This window comes from Musca domestica, unplaced genomic scaffold, assembly GCF_030504385.1.
Source record: "Musca domestica strain aabys unplaced genomic scaffold, Musca_domestica.polishedcontigs.V.1.1 1, whole genome shotgun sequence".
Taxonomy (NCBI): domain Eukaryota; kingdom Metazoa; phylum Arthropoda; class Insecta; order Diptera; family Muscidae; genus Musca; species Musca domestica.
The window spans coordinates 31,679,896-31,704,400 of NW_026712114.1; the positions used below are offsets into that span (position 1 = coordinate 31,679,896).

Here is a 24,505-nt window from a genome sequence, read left to right on the forward strand (position 1 = left end):
GTTTATTGTTTACATAAACATTGCTTTGTGGAAATATCTACTCACTCAAAATTGAGTTGATAGGATGAAGTTTTTTTGTTTTCAAATTTGAAATATTAAACCACAAAATACGATACTGAAGAAAAATGTATAAGTGTGTTTAATGAGGATGGAGTGCGTGCGGAATAAAATCAAAGAGGTCAATGCATTTTATGGTAGGTCTTCTTGATTTGCATTTAAAAAAATGTTTATGATCGAAAACAAAAAAAATCAATTATAATTTCCGAATAATTGTTCTCTGTATGCTTTACTGAAAATTCCATCTAAATGTTTTCCACGAAAAATAAAATGGACAATAATAATGTCGTATAAATCACGTTTCGATTATAAAAGTGATGCATATCCTAGAAAAAAGCCTCGGAAAAATACAAATATAGCGCAAAAAGAAAAGAAAATGACTTTTTTATGAGATCAGAAATTGCAGAAAGAAAACCATAAAGAAAACGTATATTTTTCCTCTTTTGGAAAAGAGATTGCCAAAATGTTGACTTATAAAATATGTGTTAATTTCGAAATTTTCCCAAAAATAAAAAAAAAAAAAAAAATAATCCCAATAAAAAATAATTTTCCCAAAAATAAAAAAAAATAATTGTAAATTCAATTCCTTAATTTATGAATTAGAAAAATGCCCATTTCCAGAGTGCCACTCATTCTCCCATACGTTAACTTGTGTTGAAAAATTGTATTCCTTCTCAATGTAATAGTTCTCAAAACAAAGTTCTAAAATGTATATATTGTCCAAAAAAGCTTTTTGTAATAAGCAAATACAAATTAAAAAACTAAAAAGCTTTTCTGTTTGCCAATTTCACTTTACGCCTAAAACTATGCTTTATTTTATCATCTACCTCTTGTAAGATCTGTGTATTATTTATACGTCTGTTTATCGTTGTTGTTGATGGTATTGGTGTGGTGCGTTCTCGATGAAATTTAAAAGTTCAAAATAAGAACATAATTATATTTGTGTTTTCATTACTGGCTTTGTGGTTTTGTCAAATAAATATTATTCATCATTTGACAGAATTTTGCGTCATTATCTGTGTCTGTATTGCAAACAGAACGATGTCTTGTGTTGTTATTTTGCATGTTTCATTGTTCTGTTTCGGCCTTTTTACAAATTAGCAAAAACAACAACAAATCATATGAAAATTTAATTAAGCAACAATTATTATTGAGTCATAATTTATTGTTTCGAATGTCAGAGATGGCAACAAATTTCGAGGAAATTCGGAAAAGTAAAAAAGTAGATGGGAAGGACAAGGAAACCAATAAAAAATATAACGAATGACAACAATTCATGTGAGCCTAGAAAAATAAGAATATATAAGAAAAGTTCAGACTAAACTAAGATTTCTGATTAATTAAGGTGATTTATTAAAGAAAGTTGAAAAATAAACCCTGCATTTAAAAGAGTTTAAGCAATTAATATATATTTGAGTTATTAAAATGTAGCCAATGGAAATTTTGCAAACCGACAAAATCTTTAAAAGAACTGGGATCGTACTGCTTAACGTGTTAATGTGGATCGTCTATTACATGAATGTGGGAATGTTCCCTTTCTATGGGATTTGATATGGAGATAGATTAAACCACTGGTGCCTCGCCATTGGGGAGAAACCCCTTAGAATTTACTAGTAAATAATATAAAAACTTAATGTTTGGCGAAAACGGTTGTTGCCAAAATTCGTAAAATTTGGCTATGACTTTATATGCTCAAATACACATATGAATATTGAATATTTTTTAGAGATAGCCCTTTAACCGGCACTGTCCCAAAATAATCATTTTAGTCCGTTCAGTTGGTGGTCACTATCCATAAATGTTGGTTTGGTAGGTAAATTTGGTTGTCTTGGGCATTTGACTTTTAAATTATTCAAACCCCATTATATGGAGGCGCTATATAGTATATAGTACTAGACCAATATTTGGAAGAAAGTGATTCTATACACTTGCGGCACTTCATGTCTAATTCCAGGTCATTCGGATGTAAATAGTGGATAAAACATTTAAGATATCGAAAATCAGAGAAAAAGTTGCCAGTTGCCATATGTGTACAAGGTGAGATGAAAAAACTGCAACCAACATCAGACTGCTGTCATTTCTAAGCCACTCGTCCGACAGCTGTTAAAATAATTTTAGTGACAGCTCATAATATTGTTTACAAGCGCACAAAATCATTTTGGTGGGAATTTTCCAAATAAAAAAGTTATTCATGATGGAATTCAAGCGTGATAGTGTGATTTCTTTATATTTCGCTTGGAATTCAACGTGATAGTGTGATTTCTTTATATTTGGCTGGAAAACTACAAGTGGCTATCGTTAAAGCACTCCCGCATTGTAGTGGCCGAAAAATGGTTCGTGAGCTGAACATATCGCAATATTCCATTCGGCAAATATTAAAAAATAAGCTCGGGGTAAAGCCATTGAAATTCCAAAAAGCAATAAAAAGAAAATAGACTCAAAAGAGCTAAAGAGTTGTTTTCGCGTGCCTTGGGCACGCAAACATATTGGCCGATGACCTTGGAAATTCCAACAGGACTCAGCACCATCGCACTCAGCACGCGCCACCCAAGAATGGTTACAAAATATGCTTCCTCGCTTCATTTCCAGCGCACAGTGGCCACCAAAACCTCCGGATACCAATACTTTGCACTACTGGAAAAAAAACACCAATTGAGGTGATCGACACACCTCAAGCAAGCGCTTCGCCGGGAATGGGCCAAAATACCGCAGATCAACATTCGGGCAGCGTGTGACGGTTTCATTGGCCGTTTGAAGGCCATAATTCGTGCCAAAGGTGACAAATTCGAACAAATCTAAAATTATTCTAAAATTTGATGCTATTTCCGACATTTTTTGCAGCCATTTTATAAAATTAAAAAAAAATTAAAATTAATGGCGTTTGACTTTGTTGAAATTTTTTTTAATCTCACCCTGTATATCAAATAAAATATTATAATTAAGATTGTGAAGTTCATGGAGCGTATGATCAATATTTCTGTGAGTTGTGATAAATTGTATTAATCATACGCACTATTTGATTTCGACTTAATATTATTCATACGCCAGAAGTAGTTCTTCTTTTGGAGTAGGATGCTAAAATTTCTTAAAAATTTGTTCGTACTCCTCAAAAACAAAATATTTAAACTATATGAGACACGAATATGTGCCTTCCGGCTACATTCCACAATATCTGATTACATTTGCAAATCCCAAATGAAAAGTTATTTCTTTTAAACATTTTTCTTAAAAATTATTTAACAGTTAATACTCCAAAACAAAAATCTTGATTGTACTAGGCAAAAAAAATCTAATTAAATTAAATTCTCCCCATAATTTCATTGCTCATCTCTGATATTCATCATTATTATTGTTGTAAAGAACCATTTATTTCGCACCATATGTAATTTCAAAAAAGAGGAGACATATGAAGCAAAGAGGAAAAAAAAAATAATCCCATATGAACAAAAAAAAAAAATAATAATTTATATTTTCTTTTAATGTTGTTTTTAGTTTCAAAAAGACCCCCCCCCCCCCATTCCACAAACCGGCAAAAAAAATAAACAAAGTCGCCAAAGGCAGCAACAACAACAAGAACTATCAAAAGAGGTGGCGGCGTTAATCAACAACAATAATAATATGACTAATCACACTGAATTTAGCATTTGCCAAATTATCCGTCCGTCTATGGAGCAACCGTGCTCCTCTTCACTTCACTGTCCGGAGGAGGAGCAGCAGAATTAGTGGATGGATGTCTATGGCCAAATGGATAATTTTAAATCCCCAAAAAAAGTGAACTTCGTTTGTCTTTTTCTAGTTCTAATGCGAAATAAAAAACGGAATGAAAAAACTGCGCCACCGACAAAATCAAAACAAGCAATCCCGAGAAAAAAATATACTCTTGTTTACAATGGAAACTAATGTTCAATGTGTTTTTAGGCCTTCTTTTTGTTTCCATTTTCGTTGGTTTTATTTTGATTCTCCCGAAAAGAAAATAATGCAAACAACAAACAAGTACCCAATAATTATAGCATGCAATTTGGACACATGTGTGTCTAATTTGAGATACAGAGCGGAGAGCAGCAATGGACATATGTCGCCGTTACGTTTTTTTGGTGGCTGGGTTTTGTTTGTGTCTTGTTTTTTTTTTTAATATGATGTTCAATACATTGCATTGAGTATGTAAATTCGTAGCAGCAACATTATGTTGCACGTTGAACGTCAGTCACAGGCAACAAAGATGAATAAAAACAACAAATGTCCAAGAGACGCAGAAGAGGATGGCATATAGAGCAGCAAAACACACCGCAAGTGGTTATGACTCAAAACATACGGCACGAAAAAAAAAATTAGGATCACCACACGCTTTGCCTAGTTAGCTAGATATAGCGAACGAGCAAGCGGCAAAACATAGTGTGTTGTTAGATATCAACATTGTAAAGAGAATCGAACCTAAAAACAAGAACAAACCACAAAAAGAAAAAAAAATATTTATTAATGTCGTCCAATTTTTCGCGTGCGTGACGTATCTGCTGCCGTTCTTATATTAGGGATTAGTCTATGTATGTACCTTATTAATCATGAAACGCCACGCCGCCATATGTTGTATTTTAATTTGGTGAACATCAATTTTGTGAATAACCCGAAAAATGAAAATCATGTTGGCTTTCTTCTTAAGGTAGCAGCATTTTGAGGAAAATCGCAAAAAAAAACCTATTTGTGATAAAAATAGATATGGGGAATAGCCTGCTTTTTGCATAAACAAAATTATATGTGTTTTTTTTATTGTAATGGTCATGGAGCGTATGATTGTTTTTAATGTGAGTGATGATTAATCACGTTCATCATACGTACTATTTGTGGGGACTTTTTGAATTAATATAAATCATACACTTATAAATTCGGTTGATTTTTGTTGTGTGTAAGATATAGAATTTAGCTTTCTAGATATAAAAAAATAAACAATGAAGGGCATATATGACTACGTTTTAAAATAATATGGGACATTTTCCAAGAATCCCGTTTGACAACCGTAGAAAGATTAGCAAATTCTCAGGGAACTTTTTTACCCTCCACCATTCGGTACAAATTTGGCAATTTCCAAAAAAAAAACCGTTAAAAATTCTGTTAAAATCTTAAAAATACCAAATGCCTATACGACGATGTGGACCTGCATGACAACTGTTGTCATAAGTTATTACAATATTTAAATGCGAAACTTGAAGAAAAATCTAAAATCCTTATTAGGCATTGACAAGATTTTCCATCCACCGCTAGTGTGACATAGCTGAACTAGAGGATAGCCGAGCAAACACACCTCCGCACCAGGAAAATATGAGACATCCCAATCTTCCGAAAAAAACCATCCGTGTAAAGCTATTTTCTTGTTGCTGGTGAGTAATTTTGTTTAAAAATATCAATTTCGGTTACACAAAGGTTTCCGCAAGCTAATTCCTTAAGGACTGAGTATTTGCGTCACGCCAACTACTTAATCTTCATCAGTCTACAAGGTCAAAAGATTCGCATACACCTAACCCTAACATGCCCTGATTTGCTCGATTTGAGGTTTTGGACCACTTTTTCTCATCGAATTGGTTTTTAGTTTATTTTCTCAACCAGAACCAGAAAGTTGCCATCTGGGTCAAAAAGAAAACTAGAAATCTGCCTTCCTACTCCGAATAAATTAGGACCAAAGGCAGCATCACTCCTTTCCCTTTCACAATTTCAGTTACAAAATGACAAAATTATAAATCGATATTGGTAGAATAGCATAAGCATAATATTTTATTATTTAATATTCGCCCAAGTTAACAATTCTATTCATATTACTAACACGCGATTTTATACGAAATGACGGATTTATTGAAAATATTAAAAATTATGAAGAATAACTTTAAATTCAAGTTTTTCTTTTTTTTTTCAAAAATTCCAAATTCATATATAAATGTTTAAAAATGGATGTTAACGCACAACGGCGACATAGGCTCATCAAATATGTAATCCTAATATTCATCATAGCTGAAATCTATTTATGTTACTAATACGCAATAACATTTCAAATACCAAATTTTTATACAATTTCGTATGTATTTTTCCCTATAGGTAAAATATTCATTAAAAATTCCAAATCCATCACATCAAGTGAGAAAATAATTCCTTGGAAAAATATGATTTGATTAAAAGTGCAATGACATGGGATAGATAAAATCAGACAATTCTTAAAAAATGCATATTTTTACGTGCAGTTATTTGAATATAAAATTCAAATTATATTTCTCACAAAAAAAAAAAAAAAAAAAAAAAAATGTTAAATCATAATTGTGAGACGAAATAGACAACACCTCAAAATGTCATAATACTCTTTAAAGATATTTATCACATGAATCGATCAAATTAGGAAATGTTTCTAAAAATCAAATAAATATTTTGATAGTATCTCCTAAAATAGAATATATAATATGGAAATTATTTAATTTGAAAAATGTATGCATACACTTTATTCCAAATATTAATCATACACCCTGGTATGAAATTCTATTTATATTACTAATACGCAGATTCGTTTCCAAGTGGCTCAGCAAATTCTGAATAATTTCCCTAAAAGTCTAATCAAAAATTCCAAACGTATTTCAACAAGTGAGAAAAGAATTCTGGAAATTCAAAGGTGCAATGACATTAATATTTGAATAGACGACATATACAAAAGAAAGATTCCACATATGGTAGTGCATTTATTTTGTTCAAAAAAAAAATAAAATAAAATAAAATTCTAAAATTGGGAGGAATTTTTGTGACACAAAATTCCAGGGCTAAAAATACAATACACATAAATTATAAAAATGATAAAAATTCGTATCAAATTTTGTTTCAATCTCATATTCATTTTCAGTCCCTTAGGAACGCGTATGTATGTTTTAAACGTATAATGATCATACGCCCCGGTATGCAATTCTATTCGTGTTACTTATACGCAATATCTTCTAAATTACACGATTTATTGAAATGTATCTCATTTGCATTACATCAAGGCTTTCCTTTTATAAACTCTTTTTCAATACATTTTTAGCCAAACAAGTAAAAAAAGCTGTAAGTTCGGCCGGGCCGATCTTTGAATACCCTCCAATATATGGAACGAATTTGGCAATTTCCAAAAAAAAAAAAAAAATAAATAAATAAAATCCGTTAAAAATGCTGTTAAAATCTTAAAAATACCGAATGTAATCGTTATATTAGGGTCTATGCGACGACGTGGACCTGCATAGGCAAATTTTGCCATAAGAATATTCAAATGCGAAACTTAAACAAGTAAAAAAAAAAAAACATTAAGTTCGGCCGGGCCAAATTTTTAATACCCTCCACCTTAGAGTAAAAGAAACATTAGAAGAAATGTGGCAAAAACCATTAAAATGCCGAATATCGGGAGGTACCGTTATATGGGGGCTACACCAAAACGTGGACCTATAATTACAATGTTTCGCCACACGAACTATGACCCATTATGACCCACAAATACCAATTTTTAGACAAATCAGTGAAAAAATGTGGCAAAAACCATCAAAATACCAAATATCGGGAGGTACCGTTATATGGGGGCTATACCAAATCATGGACCCATACATGCAATGTTTCGCCACCGGAGCTGGAAACCATTATGACCCATAAATACCAATTTTTAGACAAATCCGTGAATAAATGTGACAAAAAAAAAACTAAAAAATAAAGGTACCGGGAGGTACCTTTATATGGGGGCTATACCACAACGTGGACCTATACATGCAATATTTTGCCACACGCTCAGAGACCCGTTATGACCTACAAATACCAATTTCCAGACAAATCCGTTATATGGGGACTATACCAGAACGTGGACCGATATATTTCATTTTCAATACCAACCATCCTAGACATAATGCAAATAGCTCTGCTAAATTTTGGCGCTCTACGTCAGATAATGTGGGCTGTATCGTGATTTCAACAGACAGACAGACGGACAGACAGACAGACGTACATCGTTAAATCGACTTAGAATTTTATGCTGATTATGAATATATATACTGTATGGGGTCTAAGACGAATATTTAATTATGTTACAAACGGAATGACAAAGTTAATATACCCTCCTTTCCAAGGTGGAGGGTATAAAAAAATCAGTGAATAATGTAGCTAAAATCATCAAAATACTGGGAATCAGGAGTACCGTTATATGGGGGATAAACGAAGACGTGGACCTGCACATACAATTTTCTGTCATAGGCTGTAGTATTCATTACGAACATCATATACCAAAATTTTAAACATTTCCGGTGAATAATGTCGCTAAAATCATAAAAATACCGAATATCGGGAGGTACCCTTATATGGAGGCTATACAAAAACGTGGACCTACATGGCCCATTTTCAATACCAAAAATCCTGCAGACATAATATACATTTGCGTAAAATTTTATCAACCTACTGAATTTCGTTCGGAAGCTAGAGTGATTTCAACAGACGGATAGACCGACAGACGGGCGGAAATCGACATAGAATTGTATGCTGATCATGAATATAAATATTTTGCGGGGTCTAAAATGTATACTTCGAGGTGTTACAAATGGAATGACAATTTTAATATACCCTCCACACAGTAATAAAAAAACGTAAGTGCCAATTTGGTGAAATTTTTGTTGAAACATAATTTTAAAGTTAAAGCAAAAACTATTCGGAAATGCTTTTGGGACAAAATGTGGACTCCAAAAATGTCTAATTTGACGAATTTTATAAACTTGGATGACTTGCAAATAGAAAATATTAGCAAATGAATAAAAGCCTTCAATATATTGTCAACTGTAATACAAAGATTTAAGTTATTCATCTGAAATATTTAAAATACTCAAATTAACAAAACAAAATCTATTTTATTATCAAAACATTCCCTTTTCAGGTAGCACTGTTAAAAATTTTAAAAATAGAGTTTATTTTCAAAAATTTTTTAAAAAAAAATTTATATCTATTTTTAAACCTTATTAAATTGTATTGTACACCATATTTCATCAATTTTTAATAGTTGCCCAAAATATTGTTAAAATAAAATACGTGCTCTCTGCTATGCTAATCTCGCAGATGCAGACTGCGAACAATGGCCAAATTAATTGCTATGAATTTTGTTGACAAGCCATAAATGCCCAAAATTGAATAGAAAAAAAAAAAAAAAAAAACACAAGGAATCCCAATGTGACAAATTTGAATCAATTGACAATCAAACCAAATTGAATTTTAAGAAATATTTATACAATTAAAATTACTATATTTATAATTTTTCTTCAAAAAATCAAAATTAAAATTCATAATACAACATGATGAATTGTTGTACAGGCAAAAATCTGTGCCGCCGCCGCCAAAAAAAAAAAAATAAATAAAAAAAAATACAAATTGCAACGACAACAAAAGAAATGCACAGAATTTGTCAAAATTGCCGCCTTGTTTATGAATAATAAAAAGCGGAATTTCTTTTTTGGTAGCAAAAAATTTTTTTGATTAAAATTCATTGTGATAGCCGCCGTGCAACAGGTGTCAAGTATTTGAAATTAATAATTAAAAACAAAAACAGAAAATTTAATACATCTACACTATGTTAACAACATTTGCATGATAAACAAATTTAATTGTTGTTTAGCAGCATTTTGGGGTCAAGAAACTTTGTTTTGTTTTTGCTCTGAGAGAGGCTAATATAAAAATTTGAGGTGAATGTAGGTGATTTTGGCGAAATATGAAGAATATACAAAATATACGCTACCATTATCTAAAAATTCTTGTTAGGAATTCCAATACATGCTAAATTCTATTTTCTCAGATCAGATAGTCATGAAGAAATTCAAATATTTTCTAAAGAATTGTGAAAAAAATACTTCAGCAATAAGTGAACGGACACTTTGGTCCCTCTTGACTGCAAAATGACAGCAACTTGTTATTTGGCAACCTTAATAGGAAGTACACATCCTTGCAAAACATAGTTCAATGTCCGTGTAGGTTTTATAATGACTCCTCATGAAATAGTTTTACCAATTCTTGGTATTTTTCAAGTCTGTACAAATTTTGTTAACAAATGATCTACAATTTGGTATTTTGGGTTCGAAACTGGCAAGAAAAAAAACTATGTGGTTAAAATATCTAGTATTTACATTTATTTGGCACATCAACCCTGCAACCTAACAAACAAATTTTTGCGGAATTTTAAAGATAACCAATTTGGACATAATATAAGTTTCGAAACTGAAAACTAGCGTCTTATGGCTACGCGTCATCTGCCCAGGCACGCTAGGAAGGCTCCTTGTGATCTGGAAAGTGGAGGGGAGATGATCAATGCTACGAAAGAGGGAGATTCTTGATAGGCAGGCTTATTTGTTGGGACGAAACAGCGTTCATTCTGACTGAATCGCTGAGCAATTGCAGATCCTTGGATATCTCTCTCCATCAATTGCAGCAGAATAGTTTTGGCTGGCAACTGCGTTTCCTTTCAAGTAACTTATTTTGTGAAGCGCTTCAAAGTATGTCATAAAAATACTTATCATAAATGTGGAAAATGTAGCTTCGCATGTGACTCTAACATTGTGTGTATGCTATGCTTGACCACAACCTTCGGGTGGGTCTCCTACTGAAAATATCACCCGTCAAAATTAATTTTTTTTATACTCTCCATCATACATAGCATGGAAGGTATATTAAGTTCCTCATTCCGTTTGTAACTCATCGAAATAACCATTTTAGACAAAACAAAGTATATATACAGGGTGAGATGAAAAAACTGAAACCAACTTCAGACTGCTGTCATTTCTAAGCCACTCTAAGCCAAGAGCTGTTCAAATTATTCCAGTGACAGCTCATTATATTTTTTTACAAGGTGCGAATTTTCCAGAAAAAAAAAGTTTTTCTGAGGGGGTTCAAGCGTAATAGCGGCATCTGAACAAATGCTGAATATTCTCGCGAAAATATTGGGGAGGGTGTATAAAAGCCTTGGGCACGCAAACATTTTGGCCGCAGACCTTGGACATCCCAAAAGGACTCAGCACCATCGCACTCAGCACACGCCACCCAATAATAATGGTTACAAAATGAGGTTCCTCGCTTCATTTGCAGCGCACAATGGCCACCAAAATCTCCGGATACCAATCCGTTGGACTCTTGTGTCTGAAGTATTTTGGAAAGCAAGTTTGGCACTAAAAAATACCAAAGTGTCGATCACCTCAAGCAAACGCTTCGCCGGGAATGGGCCAAAATACCGCAGAGCAACATTTGGACAGCGTGTCACGGTTTCATTGGCCGTATGAAGGCCACAATTCGTGCCAAAAGAGACGAATTCGAACAAATCTAAACTTATCCTAAAATTTGATGCTATTTACGATATTTTTTGCTTTCATTCAATAAAATTTAAAAAAAGTTAAATTTATGGCGTTTGACTTTGTTACAGTTTTTTTTATCTCACCCTGTATTCTTGATCAGTGTAAATTTCTAAGACGATTTAGTCCTGCCCGTCCGTCCGTCTGTTTTAATCACGCTAGAGTCAAAACGAAAGCTAAAATTTTGTACAGATCGGTCTTTTGTGTGAAGGCAGGTCAAGTTCGAAGATGGGCTATATCGGTCCACGATATCGTATAGCCCCCATATAAATGTTCAGTATTTTGATGATTGTGGCCACATTTTTCAATGAAATTGTTTGAACCACACAAGGAGTTCTTTGTAAGTACTTTACCCTCTGTTTAAGAATGGTTTATTAAGGTTGTCGATATCGTATAGTCCCATTCCCATATTAAAAAGGAGCAAAAAGACCCATTTTGATGATTCGCTTGATCCTTGTATTCTTATCTGTAATGTTGCCGAAAACACGATATAGACTAAATGACACGGATTCTAAGGAATTTTAATCCGAACATTTGAAAAAAAAAATTTTGAAAAGGAGATACTTGATCCCGCTATTAGATTACTCTGCGTTGTGAACTTCCTCTATATCTAACTCTTTTTTAAAAATTCTGGTTATTATTGAAAAAAAAAAAAAAAATAATAAAAAAATAATAAATAAAAAATTGAATAAAATTAATATCAGTTTTATGCCGCCTAGCATTGCTCCAGAAAAACCAAAGGCATATTCGTTATCCGTGGACAAGCGCAAACCCAAAACCAAAACCATATTGGAAGAAGTGCGTATTTGTACTGTGTATTTAGCTATATAAGTCATACGCTCTTGTGGTAAAAATAAATAATATTAGTTATACGCCACCATAGACTACAAATAATAATTTAACAATTATTTCTTGTAAAATTAAGAAAAAAAAAAAAAAAAAAAAAAAAATATATATATATATATATATATATATATATATATATATATATATATATATATATATATATATATATATTTATTTATTTATTTATATTATTTAAAATTATGTGAAAAACTAGAGTACCAAACACCAATAAGGGTTTGACAGATACACATCCCTGTTATACATAGGCGGGAAAAAATTATAAAAAAAAAATATTTTTCAAATATTTTTATATGACAAATATTTGTATATATTGAAATTGCAAATTAAAACCATCCGTCAGAATATTATCGGAATTCAGGAATAATACGTTTCTTTTTTAATTGATGATGTGAAAGGGAGAAAAATTTTCAACTCATAATATACTTAATAATAATTTATATATAAATCATACGCCCCTATGATAATAATTTTTATAAATTATACGCACCAGTTATAAATTATGAATTACTAAGAATTATATGCTTAGTCTATTTTAAATAAAAATATTATTTCTTAACCATCCTTTTCACACTAATCTCATTAACTTATTTACTAAAAATAAATTGTTAAATTATTTCAAATATTTTAGGAACATCATTTCTAGTACCTTTTCATGCAGAAACACAACAAGCAAAATTGAAATACTTTCATCAAAAATTATGGCTGATAAATTAGCTTGCAAGCGAGCAGGATGGCACATCAGGGTTACAGCGCACAATGACGAGGCACAAGAAAAAAAAACAACAACAATAACAAATTGTTAAAGAGAAAACTTTCAAGAATTCACCTCGGCAGTATAGTGTAAACCTATGGCGGATTTTGACATTAGATTGTTCGTTTTCGAATGATTCAAAATCATTGAAGTACTCTGTTGTAGGGGATAATGTTGTTGTTGCTGCTGCTGAGGAAGAGGAGCAACAACATGTTGCTGATACATAAAGTTTTGTGTCTGTTGTAAATGGGGATGTTGCTGTTGTTGTTGCTGTTGAACGGCACCAATTGGTTGAAACACTTGTTGCTGTTGTGCTTGTTTTTGTGTGGGTTGTTGATAGAAACTTAAGGCCGAGGCGGAGGCCGATTGCATTAATGGATGGTGTTGGTGACCAACATGTTGATGATGTGGTTGCTGTTGTTGCTGCTGTACAAAACGAGTAATGCCACCTGGCCCACCACCAGCATTTGCCTTTTGCTGATAGTATTTTTGTTGCTCCGCCGTTGCTTTGCCGTAATAACTATCAAATGTTTGTAAAATTTTCCTTTCCGGTTGCTGGGCCACATGTTGAGGCAACATGTTGCCAAAGGAAGAGAGATGTTGCTGCTGCTGATGCTGTTGTCCCATTGGTATGTGGCCAATATTCAATTGAACATTAATGGGTTTCTGAACGGCCGAAAATGAGGCCGAGTGAGAGAGGGGATTTTTGCTTCTCGAAGGATAGACCACAAAGGCTGAGTTATGTTGCTGCTGTTGTGCTGTTGGCAAACATTGTTGCTGACTATTGAATTGTGTTTGTTGTTGTTGCGGCTGTTGTTGATTGACAAATTTATTTTCCTTATTACTTTTTTGCATAAAATGATGTCCCGTGGTGGAAATGGGTTTAAATGTTGTTAAATTAGGTTGTTGTTGTTGCTGCTGCTGTTGGAAATGTTGCATTTTCTTGGCAACATTTGTTGCAGAGCTACATTGTTGCAATTTATTTTGTTGCTGATAGTGCGGATCATTGGTGTTGCAGGCAAATGTAGACCAATTCAAAAAAGTTTTCTTTTGTTGAGGATAATTTGATGTCTGCCCCAAATTATTGTTGTTTGTTTCATTTGCAGCAGCAACATGTTGCTGTTGTATAGGCTGCAGCAAATGTTGCCTCTGATAGCTGGCCATTGGTATTTGTGAGGTTGAACTTGATTTGCCAATGGGATAGCTTTTCTTTGTGCTTATTGCCACGGGGATTTGTGATTGATTGGCTGTGGCCGATGATGACGTTGCTGCTGACGAGGTTGCCGTTGAGGAGGTCGTCGTTGGCGTGACTAAATTTTCATTGACCTTGCTGTTGTTTATTGATGAGGTTGTCGATATTGCTGTTGTTGGGATTGTTTTATTGTTGAGGTTCATCATTTCATTATTTATTGGCTCCTGTTTAGATTTCTCATTGCAATTAGGTGGGTTCGTTGCCGCCGCTGCTGCCAATGCAGCTGATGTTGTTGTTATATTTGTTGCAGTTGTCGTCGTCGTCGTAGTCTCATTTGCCGCCGGGGCCATAGATTTTTGTGTGAGTTTCGTTTTTGGTTTATCATTAATTTTATTATCGCTTTCTTTCGCACGTTTTGCCTGTTCTAAATTGGCAGCACTTTGAGCTTTTGAGATCTTGTAGCCGCCATTGGATGGCGTCGTTGCTGTGGTTACTAATGACGACCCTGGCGTTGACCCAATTTGTTGGCCATTAGAATTTGTGGATGACGAGACTGTGGACGCAGCTGAGTTGGGGTTGGAGTTCGATGAATTCGCTATCTTCTCTTGGCTGGTCGGTGGTATATGAAAGCTAGATGTCAACTTGGTAAGCTGGGGCAAATGAGTGGCACAACAATTGGTTACAGTTATACTGCCCGTACTAATGGTACTGTTGCTCTTTTCAGATTTTCTCTCCAAAGAGGGAGATCCTGTGTTGCCAGAATTACTGGAGACTTTGGAGCCAATTTGACCGGCATTTTTCAGAGAAGGATCCTTGGGTTTGTATTCCATAAAACCGGGTTTAGATTGTAATTTCTGTTGTTGCTGTTGCTGCTGCTGTTGTTTTTGTTGTTGCCTCAACATCATGATTTCATCATTTAAAGCGGAAGTACCTCCCAGCTTCTCGGCAATATTAGAACTACTGCCCATTGTCGTATTGGCGGCCGCCATCAATGAGGTCGACATTATCAATGGTTTCAGCGGCGATGAATCACTGGTCTGTGGCACCAAATTTGGCTGCAACTGCTTACTAACACCACCAAATGGACTATATTTAGGTGTTCCATAGACATTGGAACTTGAGAGACTCTTGAGCAGACCTCGCAGGGGATTTGCGGCATCACCATTATTTTTCGGTGACGATGATGCTGTCGATGACGAGGTAGGTGACGCATAGAGGCCGGCAGCCGGTGACATTGTCATTGAACTGGTCATCGGTAAAGCGGCTGCTGGCCTACTCATCTCTCTTTTGCTACCGGCCAGTGGGGTTTCCGTGAAATTTTTCGGTTCGGGAGGTAGGAGTATGGCACTGTTCGAAGTACTACGACTAAGAGCCGGTAGGTGTTTCATATAGCAAGGTATGTGCGTTTTGGAAGAGGAGCGCCTCAAATTATTGAAACCCAATGTGGGATGTTGAGATGCAGATACCATGCCAGTGGTGTTTGTGTTGGGTTGCTGGAAAATTCCCACATTACCCTGCGGTACATGGGTCATGGAAACACTTTTATTGAGATTACCACTACTCCCCGCCATCATTGGAGGATTAACCTTCACCGGTACCTTACTTAAGAAATCATTGGTTGCCTTGGGTGACGAGGAGGAGGGCTCATTACATATCAGCTTATAGAGATCTTCTTTGGTTACAGCCTGTCGCACCTTCATATCCAAATGGGAGAGGGAGGCATTTTTCTGTAATTTATTTGGACTAGATTTCGATTGCTTTTGCAATTCCTTTTGGGCCGCCTCGGCCACGGTGGGATCAAATATGGCCAATTTCTTGGCAGTTTGCGCATCCACCTTGAGAGGAGCTCCTGCCGCCCCCACCGATGAGTTACAGATTTTCTCATAATTCCAAAGGGTGCGTTTGGGTGTCTGACGCTTTTGCGACTGGGCCAAGTTGTCGGACCAAAACTCATTCATACTCTGTTTATTCAGGGACATATTGGAGCCATTCATTTGGGAATTTTTCTCTTCCATTAGGGTGGGTTGATCAAAGAAGTTGGGCCTAGACATACCAGGGGAGTTAGCAGAAGTAGAACCAGAGTAAGGCATATTGGAGCTGGAAATGCTTCTTTGCAGTTTTGGCTTTTGCTGAAATATTGAAGGATATTGTATTCTCTGCTGTTGTTGTTGTACCTGCTGCCCAGCCAAATTTGGATTGGAGGACATCGATGATGGTGTCGCTGCCAATATTTGAAAGTTCGTTGAGGAAGACTTTGTCAATTGATTTTTCTCGTTTGGTTTTAGAATCGATTTCTGCAGCTGCTCGCCGACACTTTGCTGGGAATCCGATTTACTCAAAGGAGCCTGTCTTTTCTTGAGCTTATCATAGAGAACCTCACATTCTCGAAATTCCTTGTGCAGCTTACGATCCAATTCACTGTAGTCGGGAAGACTTTTTAAATACTTATTCATCATTTCGATTTCGGCATCATAAAATGAAGCATCCAATTTCGTTGAGGCCTGTACTGCTGCCGTCTTCTCTTCCAGTTCCTTTTGCTGGGCTATCAGTTTATCCAAATCTAATTTGGAGGAGTTGGACGCAGCGGAGGAGGAACTTTTCGGTGATGTAGCCATCTGGGTCATCGCGACCATTTTTGGGCTCTCATTGAGCAAACGATGTACATTGCCTGTGGAGGGTACCTTGGGTGCCCGACAAGGCAAGGGAGGTGGTGGTGGCGACGATGATGGTGAGGATGTCGAAGAAGATAAAGAGAGGCTTGAAGCCGGACTAGAGGCAATGGCGGCCATCATACGTGGCGGTACTGCCGGTATTGTTATGGGCGATGAGATGGTACCCGTTGAGGCATTATATGCCAGCGGGTAGTGTTTGCGTGCGGAGGGTGGTGTAGACTTCGGACTTACCGGTGGTAGACCACGATTTTTCCTCCCCGCCAAGGGCGATGAAATCGGTGATCGTAGCCCTGATTTAGTTTCAGCTTTGCTGGACGATATTACCGTGGCCATTTGTGGCGACATCATTTGATATCCTTGAGACTTACTCATTGTTGTTGTATCGTTGTTGTGATTCTCTACAGCAGATGATGGCGAAGAGGAGGATTGCTCATTATCATCCTTCGTAACCTGTTGGCCAGATTTATTTTTGGCTTCTTGAGATTTTGTTATTGACTTGCTATCGTTGTTGTTGTTGTGGTTTTGGCTGGTGGCGGCAGTCGAGGTGACATTACTGTTGTTTTTATGTTCGTTGTTATTACAAACTTCATCAGTTCCAACATTTTCACTCATTTGGTTTCAAAAGAAAACGACAATGATTTGAACGTTTTGAGAAATATCTTTCAATATTTTGAATCTATTTTTTTGTGATTTTTTTTTTGCTTTATCTTTTAGATTCTATTGAGAAATATTGAAAATTATACAACCCCGATTTTATGTTTTCGCGATGTTATGGATAAACTGAGGAAAAATTCCAACAATTTCAAATATAACTTTTGTGAGCTGAGTTAGTGGTGTAATGATTTTGATATTGTGTTTGAATTCAACCAGACTTCAACTAAATATTTGAATTTGGGAAATAGGTCTTAATCGAGGCGTCTTACTGATAAATACATGGCCTCAAAATTTTTCTAATCATGGGGCTTGGAAGACTTCCCAGAGAAGTCCTTAAATTCTCCTGAAAGAAATATTTTATGGTCTTCATCATGTAATGACTCAGAGGCCTTTTATATAAGGCTTACAATCTCTGCTCATGGGGATGGGGTTTAAGGGTCTCTATAAAACATTCCTAGTGAGGCTTTAACGCCATGGCCTTCTCAAAAAAGGCATTAAAGGACTTTCCCAAAAGGGACCAAAAAGTCCTCCCAAAGACGGTCTAAAGTTCTTCTCATAGAAGGTCTTGAAGCATTTCTCAAAGAAGGTCTTAAAGGACTTCACAAATAAGCCCTTATAGATCTTGTAAAAGAAGGACTTTCTCAAGGAGACCTTAAAGAACATCTCAAAGAAGGCCTTAAAGATCTTCTAAAAAAACCGATAAAGGTTTTCTAAAAGAAGTCCTTAAAGGCTGTACAGGGCGTCTTAAGGAAGACCTTAAAGGTCATCTTAAAGAAGGCCTTCATAAAGAAAGAATTAAAGGTCTTCTTAAAGAAGGCATTAAATGTCTTCTTAAAGAGGGTTTAAAGGTCTTCATAAAGAAGACCTTAAAAGTCTTCTCAAAGACGGAGAAGATCTTAAAAGTCTTCTTAAAGAAGGACTTTAAAGTCTTCCTAAACATACGTTAAAGGTCATCTTAAAGAAGACCTTAACATATTTCTAAAAGAAGGCCTTCGAGATCTTCTCCAAGAAAGCCTCTTAAGGCATTAAAGGTCTTCTTAAAGACCTTTAAGCCCTTAGGAAGGTATTCTTTGAAGAAGGCCTAAAAGTCTTCTTAAAGGAGGCCTAAAAGGTCTTCTTAATGAGATTTTAAACTTCTTCTTAAAGATGGACTTTAAGGTCTTCTTAAAGAGATGTTAAAGGTCTTCTTAAAGAAGACCTTGAAAGTATAGTCTCTGAGATTCAGATTTTCCTTTTTTTGAGAAGATATTTCTAGAAATTCCAGTAATTTCTTGAGATCCCAAATTTCCTTTTTGAAATTCTTAAAACATTTTTCTCTTCACAGAAAACCAAAGAACAATTTAACAATGTTTCCGAACAGAGAAACAAACATCGACAACAACATTGAACGTACAAAAGAGAACAAAACCAATACAAAAATTCTCACACAACACATCCTCCAAACACAGTTGACAACATTGGACGCAGCACTTCCAAAAGAGATGAACGCTGGACACGGGCACATGGAAATTGTTTGGACCAACCTTAAGATATTGTTCCGGTATTTTGGAATTTTTCGGTACGATAATCTTCTTGATAATTATAATTTTATCACCTTCAATCTTTTGTATGGTTATGGGTACACCAGGCATGGGTCTGGCCGGTTTGGCGGGTACCTGTTGGGCTGGCGGATGTTGGACGGGACGTGGTCCCTGGGGCCCGGTTAGAATACCGCCGGGGTTAGGTTTACTGGCAATTGTTGCCGATTTTTGTAAGGGCGCGGGTTTTGGTTTAGGCTTGGTGTGTGATGATGTCGACGACGACGTTGAGGGTTTGTGATCCTTGCCATCACTGCGCACAATGGACAGGTGATAGAGAGGTTTATCATCCTCGAGTATACTCTTTTGTGGTTCCACTTTACGCTCAACTTTACGTAGCACAACACCCAACATGGGACCCTCGTTTTTCTTTACAGTGATCTGGGTGCGGGGTGGTGTTACCTTTTTGAGATTTACGCCCAGACTGACACCTACTGGGGGCGGTGTCTTGGTACGATGTACCATTTTTCCGGTGGGTATTTCCCGCCTTAGAGTTTCTGCGGCTATTTCTTTAATTTCTTCTTTGGTTAGCTCCTCCTGGACCTTGGGATCGGTGTGTAGCACAGGTTCATTGGCAATCAGGGGAGAGGGTCCCGGGAAGAGACCAGCGAGACTGCTTCTACGTCTCTCCATATTGGGAGCGGAGGCAGTTTTGGCCAGTGGGAAGGGAGTTAGGGGTGGTGTTGGAGGCAAGGTGACCGTGGCCGAAACGGACACATCACTGACAATGCTGGCATTGCTGCTGCGACGACTGGCATCTTTGCTGGCCGAATTTAGACGATCCGGGGCTTGGCTACGTTCACGGTGATGCAAACGATCATCGTCCGGCAAAGAATCTGAACGTCTTTCACGGCTATCGCCGCCGCGATCACGACGTTGTTTCCTCAACAACTCAATGGAATCCAAAATCGAGGGACGTTTATTTTTAAAACGTTCCGAATCGTTCATGTCCGTCAGGGAGATGTCGGAATTGTTGAGGGGATGTTTAAAGAATCCTGCGGGAATATTTTCTTCCGACTGTTGTGCGGAGGAGGGAGACTTAGGGGGCTTTAAATTGCTCTCAGCTGCAGCGTCAGGGGATTTGGGTGCTGCTGTCGATGAGCTCAGCGATAGAAAATGATCTTCCATGCCATCATCCAGCAGGGATGGTAAGGAGGTTATGCGTTCTCTGGGAGCTGGAGAGGAGGGTAATAGTCTTGGCCTCTCTGGCTTTAAATTGTATTCAGTTTTGCCTGCACCTACTTCTTCTTCTTCAGCGCCGGAGTTAGATGAATCATCCGAATTATCTTCATTATCATTGGGTGAGGAAGATTTATTTGTCCACTCCACCTGGGTTGTGTTCGTGGAGAAAAAACTGGCCTCACTGCTGGTCTTCGACAGACTGCTTGGTGCAGCTGGCGGTTCACTGTGGAAACTAGAGACGCTGTTATTTTTTGTCAGGGATGTGCTGCTGCTGGCCGGGGCACTTAATATCAAGCCCACATCTTTGGCTTTGGCCAGGGCGTTTTTAATCTCAAAAGCAGCTGCGGCCCGGGCAGCAGCCAATTCTGTGGCTGTCATCTGTTTGACACTAAGACGACGTTTCTCGTCGACAATATGCGAGGCGGTAACACCATTACTGTTCGTCGAACCAAGGTCGGGACAGCCCATGGCAATTAGTTCGCTTAGCTCGTTGGTAGACATTGTTGGGGTTGGGTTGTTGCTGTTTTTTCTGTTCTTGATTTGTTGTTTGGTTGTTTGCTTACTTAGTTTGGGCGTTATTAGCTAGCCTTCAAGTGTTTGTATTTGCTCAGCTTGATTTTGGCTTTTGTACGTTCAATATTGTTGTTGATTTTTTTTTTGTTGAAAATTTTGAAACAAATTTACAATTTTGATGTTAAATTATCCAGTAAGTTCAAATTTAATATCGCATTGTCACTGCGGGTTTTTTGCTTAAGTTTTTCTTGAGAACTCAGGAGCTCAACGAAATTTCTTTTTTTTCGATTATTTAATCACTTGGCTAAATATTTTTTTTCATTTGATTTCATTAATAGAAAAAAAATTAGAGAAAATAAACGGAGGTGCTAATAGTTCTTCTTTCAATGCGTTTGCTTTTCTTTGTAGCTTGTCGAAAACTAAAGGTGTGTTTCAATGAATTTTCCTCAATAAAAAAAATTGATAAGATTTTTCTTGTTTCACAGATTGCCTTCTACAATAAAAAAAACGATGAGCAGCAAAAAATCGAATTATCTTGAATTTATCTACGCAAGACATTTTTTAACTTTCACAATCTGTTTTCATCTTCTCACCCGCCATCCTCATCATAGCTTGCTGTGTTGGTCAGTAATTCAATGTCAATGTTTTTTCAAAGAAGAAAGAAAAAAATCTAAAATGCAAAAAATATTGTTGTTGCCATCTGATCTTCTCTTGCTATTTTTTAATGTTTTTTTTTTTTCTAAAATTTTTGGCATCAGATTTTTTTTTAAGAAACAAAAAATAAAAATAACAAAAAATCATTGAAATAGGGAATGTGTCGATTTAACGAAATATTTTCATAAAATGTTTCTGGCTTTCTCAATTTGTTAATTATTTGTTTGGGGGCAAAATGCTATTGCGCTATTGCTTTCAATGATTTTGTGAAGAAAAAAAACTATTCATTTCGATTGTTGTCATGAAATGAAATTTAAAAAAACAAAGGCGCCACTATTAATTAATTGTCTGATTGCAAAAAAAAAAATCACTTAAAGTCCAAGTGGGGTGTCAAAGATTTTTTTGTTGTTGAAATTTATAGAAGAAATCAAGGGAAAATCGATAAAGAGCAACCATTTTTGAAAGGGTTTTGTATTGCAGTATTACCCTAGATAAAGGACAATTAAAAAATAACTACAGAATTCATTTTTTGTTTTGTTTTTAAAATTTTATGACGACTTTTTGATAAAATTTAAGGGTCAATTGTTTCGATTGCGATTAAACGGCTATACATTGATTTTACTACGATATATACTCCGTTATATGGGGGCTATAGAATATCGTGGACCTATATAAATAATTCTTTTCTGAGGTATAAAGTACCCGCAAGTAACTCATTGTGTGGATTTTCAGACAATACCGTTGAAAAATGTGGCTAAAATCTTCTAAATACCGAATATTGGGGATACCGTTTTATGGGGGATATACGATATCGTGGACCTATGTAGACAATTCTCTCTCAGGGGATAAAATACTCACAAGGGACTTCTTGTGTGAAATTTCAGACAATTCCATTGAAAAATGCGGCTAACATCATCAAAATACCGAATATGGGGGGGGGGGGGGGGGGGGGTACCGTTATATGGGGGCTATACGATATCGTGGACCTATATATATAATTCTTTTCTGAGGTGTAAAGTACCCGCAAGTTACTCCTTGAGTGGATTTTCAGAAAATTCCGTTAAAAAAATGTTGGTAAAATCTTCTAAATACGGAATATTGGGGGTACCGTTACATGGGGGATATACGATATCGTGGACCTATGTAGACAATTCTCTCTGAGGGGATAAAATATTCGCAAGGGACTTCTTGTGTGGAATTTCAGACAATTCCATTGAAAAATGCGGCTAACATCATCAAAATACCGAAAAAGGGGGGGGGGGGGGGTTGGGTACCGTTATATGGGGGCTATACGATATCGTGGACCTATATAGCCACCTTCGAGTTTGACCTGCCTGCAGACAAAAGAGAGATCTGGGCAAAATTTTAGCTTCCTATCTTAATTCGTTTAAACTGTAGCATAATTACAACAGACGGACGGACAGGGCTAAATCGTCTTAGAATTTTACGCTGATAGAGAATATATATACTTTGTTGGGTCTAAAATTATTATTTCGATGAGTTACAAACGGAATGACGAATTTAATATACCCTCCATACTATATATGGTGGAGGGTATAAAAATCGCTAAACAAGACGATGGCGTTTCTTTTTCCTTTTCTAAGGGATTCCGTCAAATACATAAACCTCATTTTTATTTATTTCCGCTAAAACTTGATTAGATCTAAAGATTTCATTTGCGATTATAGATCTATGCATTCAATTCACGGTGATATAAATTTATTGCCTCATGATGAGCAGTACATTTGCAACATGTTGTTCAAAACTATGTTTATTTAAACATGTTGCTGTACATTATGTTTCTGTAATATTTGGTAACATGGATGAATCTAAAAATTAAAATGTTGCACTCCATAACCTCCATAAAATTGATATTAAGTCATGCTATATGTATACTTTGTAGGGTCTTTCATAAATATTTCTATGAGTTACAAAGAGAATGACAAAGCTAATAAATCCTCCATAGAATGGTGGAGGGTATAAAAACATAGTTTAAAAATATATTTCAAATTTTTTTCAAATGATTTAGAGTATATATAATGCGTACTCCCAGACATGCAAAATGTTGCTGAAAAGACTTCCATTGTGGGAACAAGTTGAAAATATTAATCTGCAACATGTTGCTGCAATAAAATCATGCTGATCAAGGAACTCTAATTGTGGAAAAACTATAATTTAGAGCAATTAAAATTTAAAAAAAAACTATATTATTTCCGAATTACTTTCCTTTTTATTTATTTTTTTTAATGATTAAATTTTTTCATATTTGACAAATTTAGAGTTTTTTCCCAAGTAAAGACAACTTTTTTTCCAAACATATTTCTCAAAAATCATCAGGATCTCAATATATAAACAAAGGATTAAATTTGACCAATATTTATAGATAAAAACAAAATAATATATAATTATGGACCAATATAAATGATCGATGTAGGCTACATTTGAGTTATCTGCCTACACCATATGTATTGGTCCTTCGATTTGCCAGCTTCAACAACATGTTTTTATTCATATAAAAGCAACATGTTGCAGATTCATATAGATGCAAGTTTCTGAAACAATGTTTGAAAATCTTCTTAAGCAATTAATGTAATTAATGGAAATCGTGCAAAATGTCCCCTGACATATTATTTTTTTTTTTTTGCTAGTAAAATAAAATAAAATTTCCGTTTACAGAAATATACACGTCCTTGTCCAATATAACTGCAAACAAAAGCAATTATAAATAAATTTTGGGCTAAGGTAAATTATAATACTTCAAGTTGTTTAAAAATAAAACAAATGAAATGATAAACATATGTTAAAAATCTTTTGTTTTTAAGAAAATGAGAACAATGGAAAATGTGTCAAAAATATCAAATTTTCCCCCCAACACAGAATGAATACAAAAAAAAAAATGTGGCCTTCAATGTACGCAAATGGTTTTCGACAGGCTTAACTATGGATAAGAAAAATTATCGAATTTTCTAGTCGTAGCAACAAAAAACGACAATAAAAGAAAAGCAAATGCATTGAAATCGAAGGATTGAAGG

General features: G+C 35.5%; 1 protein-coding gene across 7 annotated transcripts in view; it reads right to left on the minus strand.

Annotated features, from left to right (window-relative positions):
- LOC101889233 (darkener of apricot like) overlaps positions 1-24,505 on the minus strand; it is a 259,798-nt gene that overhangs the window by 52,897 nt on the left and 182,396 nt on the right. For 2 of the 7 annotated variants that reach the window (XM_059121616.1, XM_020035975.2), the window contains exon 1: positions 13,105-17,577. The exons of 2 other annotated variants lie outside the window; for them this stretch is intronic. In XM_059121616.1, the coding sequence (XP_058977599.1) occupies positions 13,105-17,505 (4,401 nt within the window). In that variant the 5' untranslated portion in view covers positions 17,506-17,577. Of the gene's footprint in view, positions 1-13,104; positions 17,578-19,070; positions 21,124-24,505 lie in introns of those variants that run through there. 3 more of the 7 variants (XM_059121645.1, XM_059121642.1, XM_059121614.1) reach the window with 2 other exon arrangements.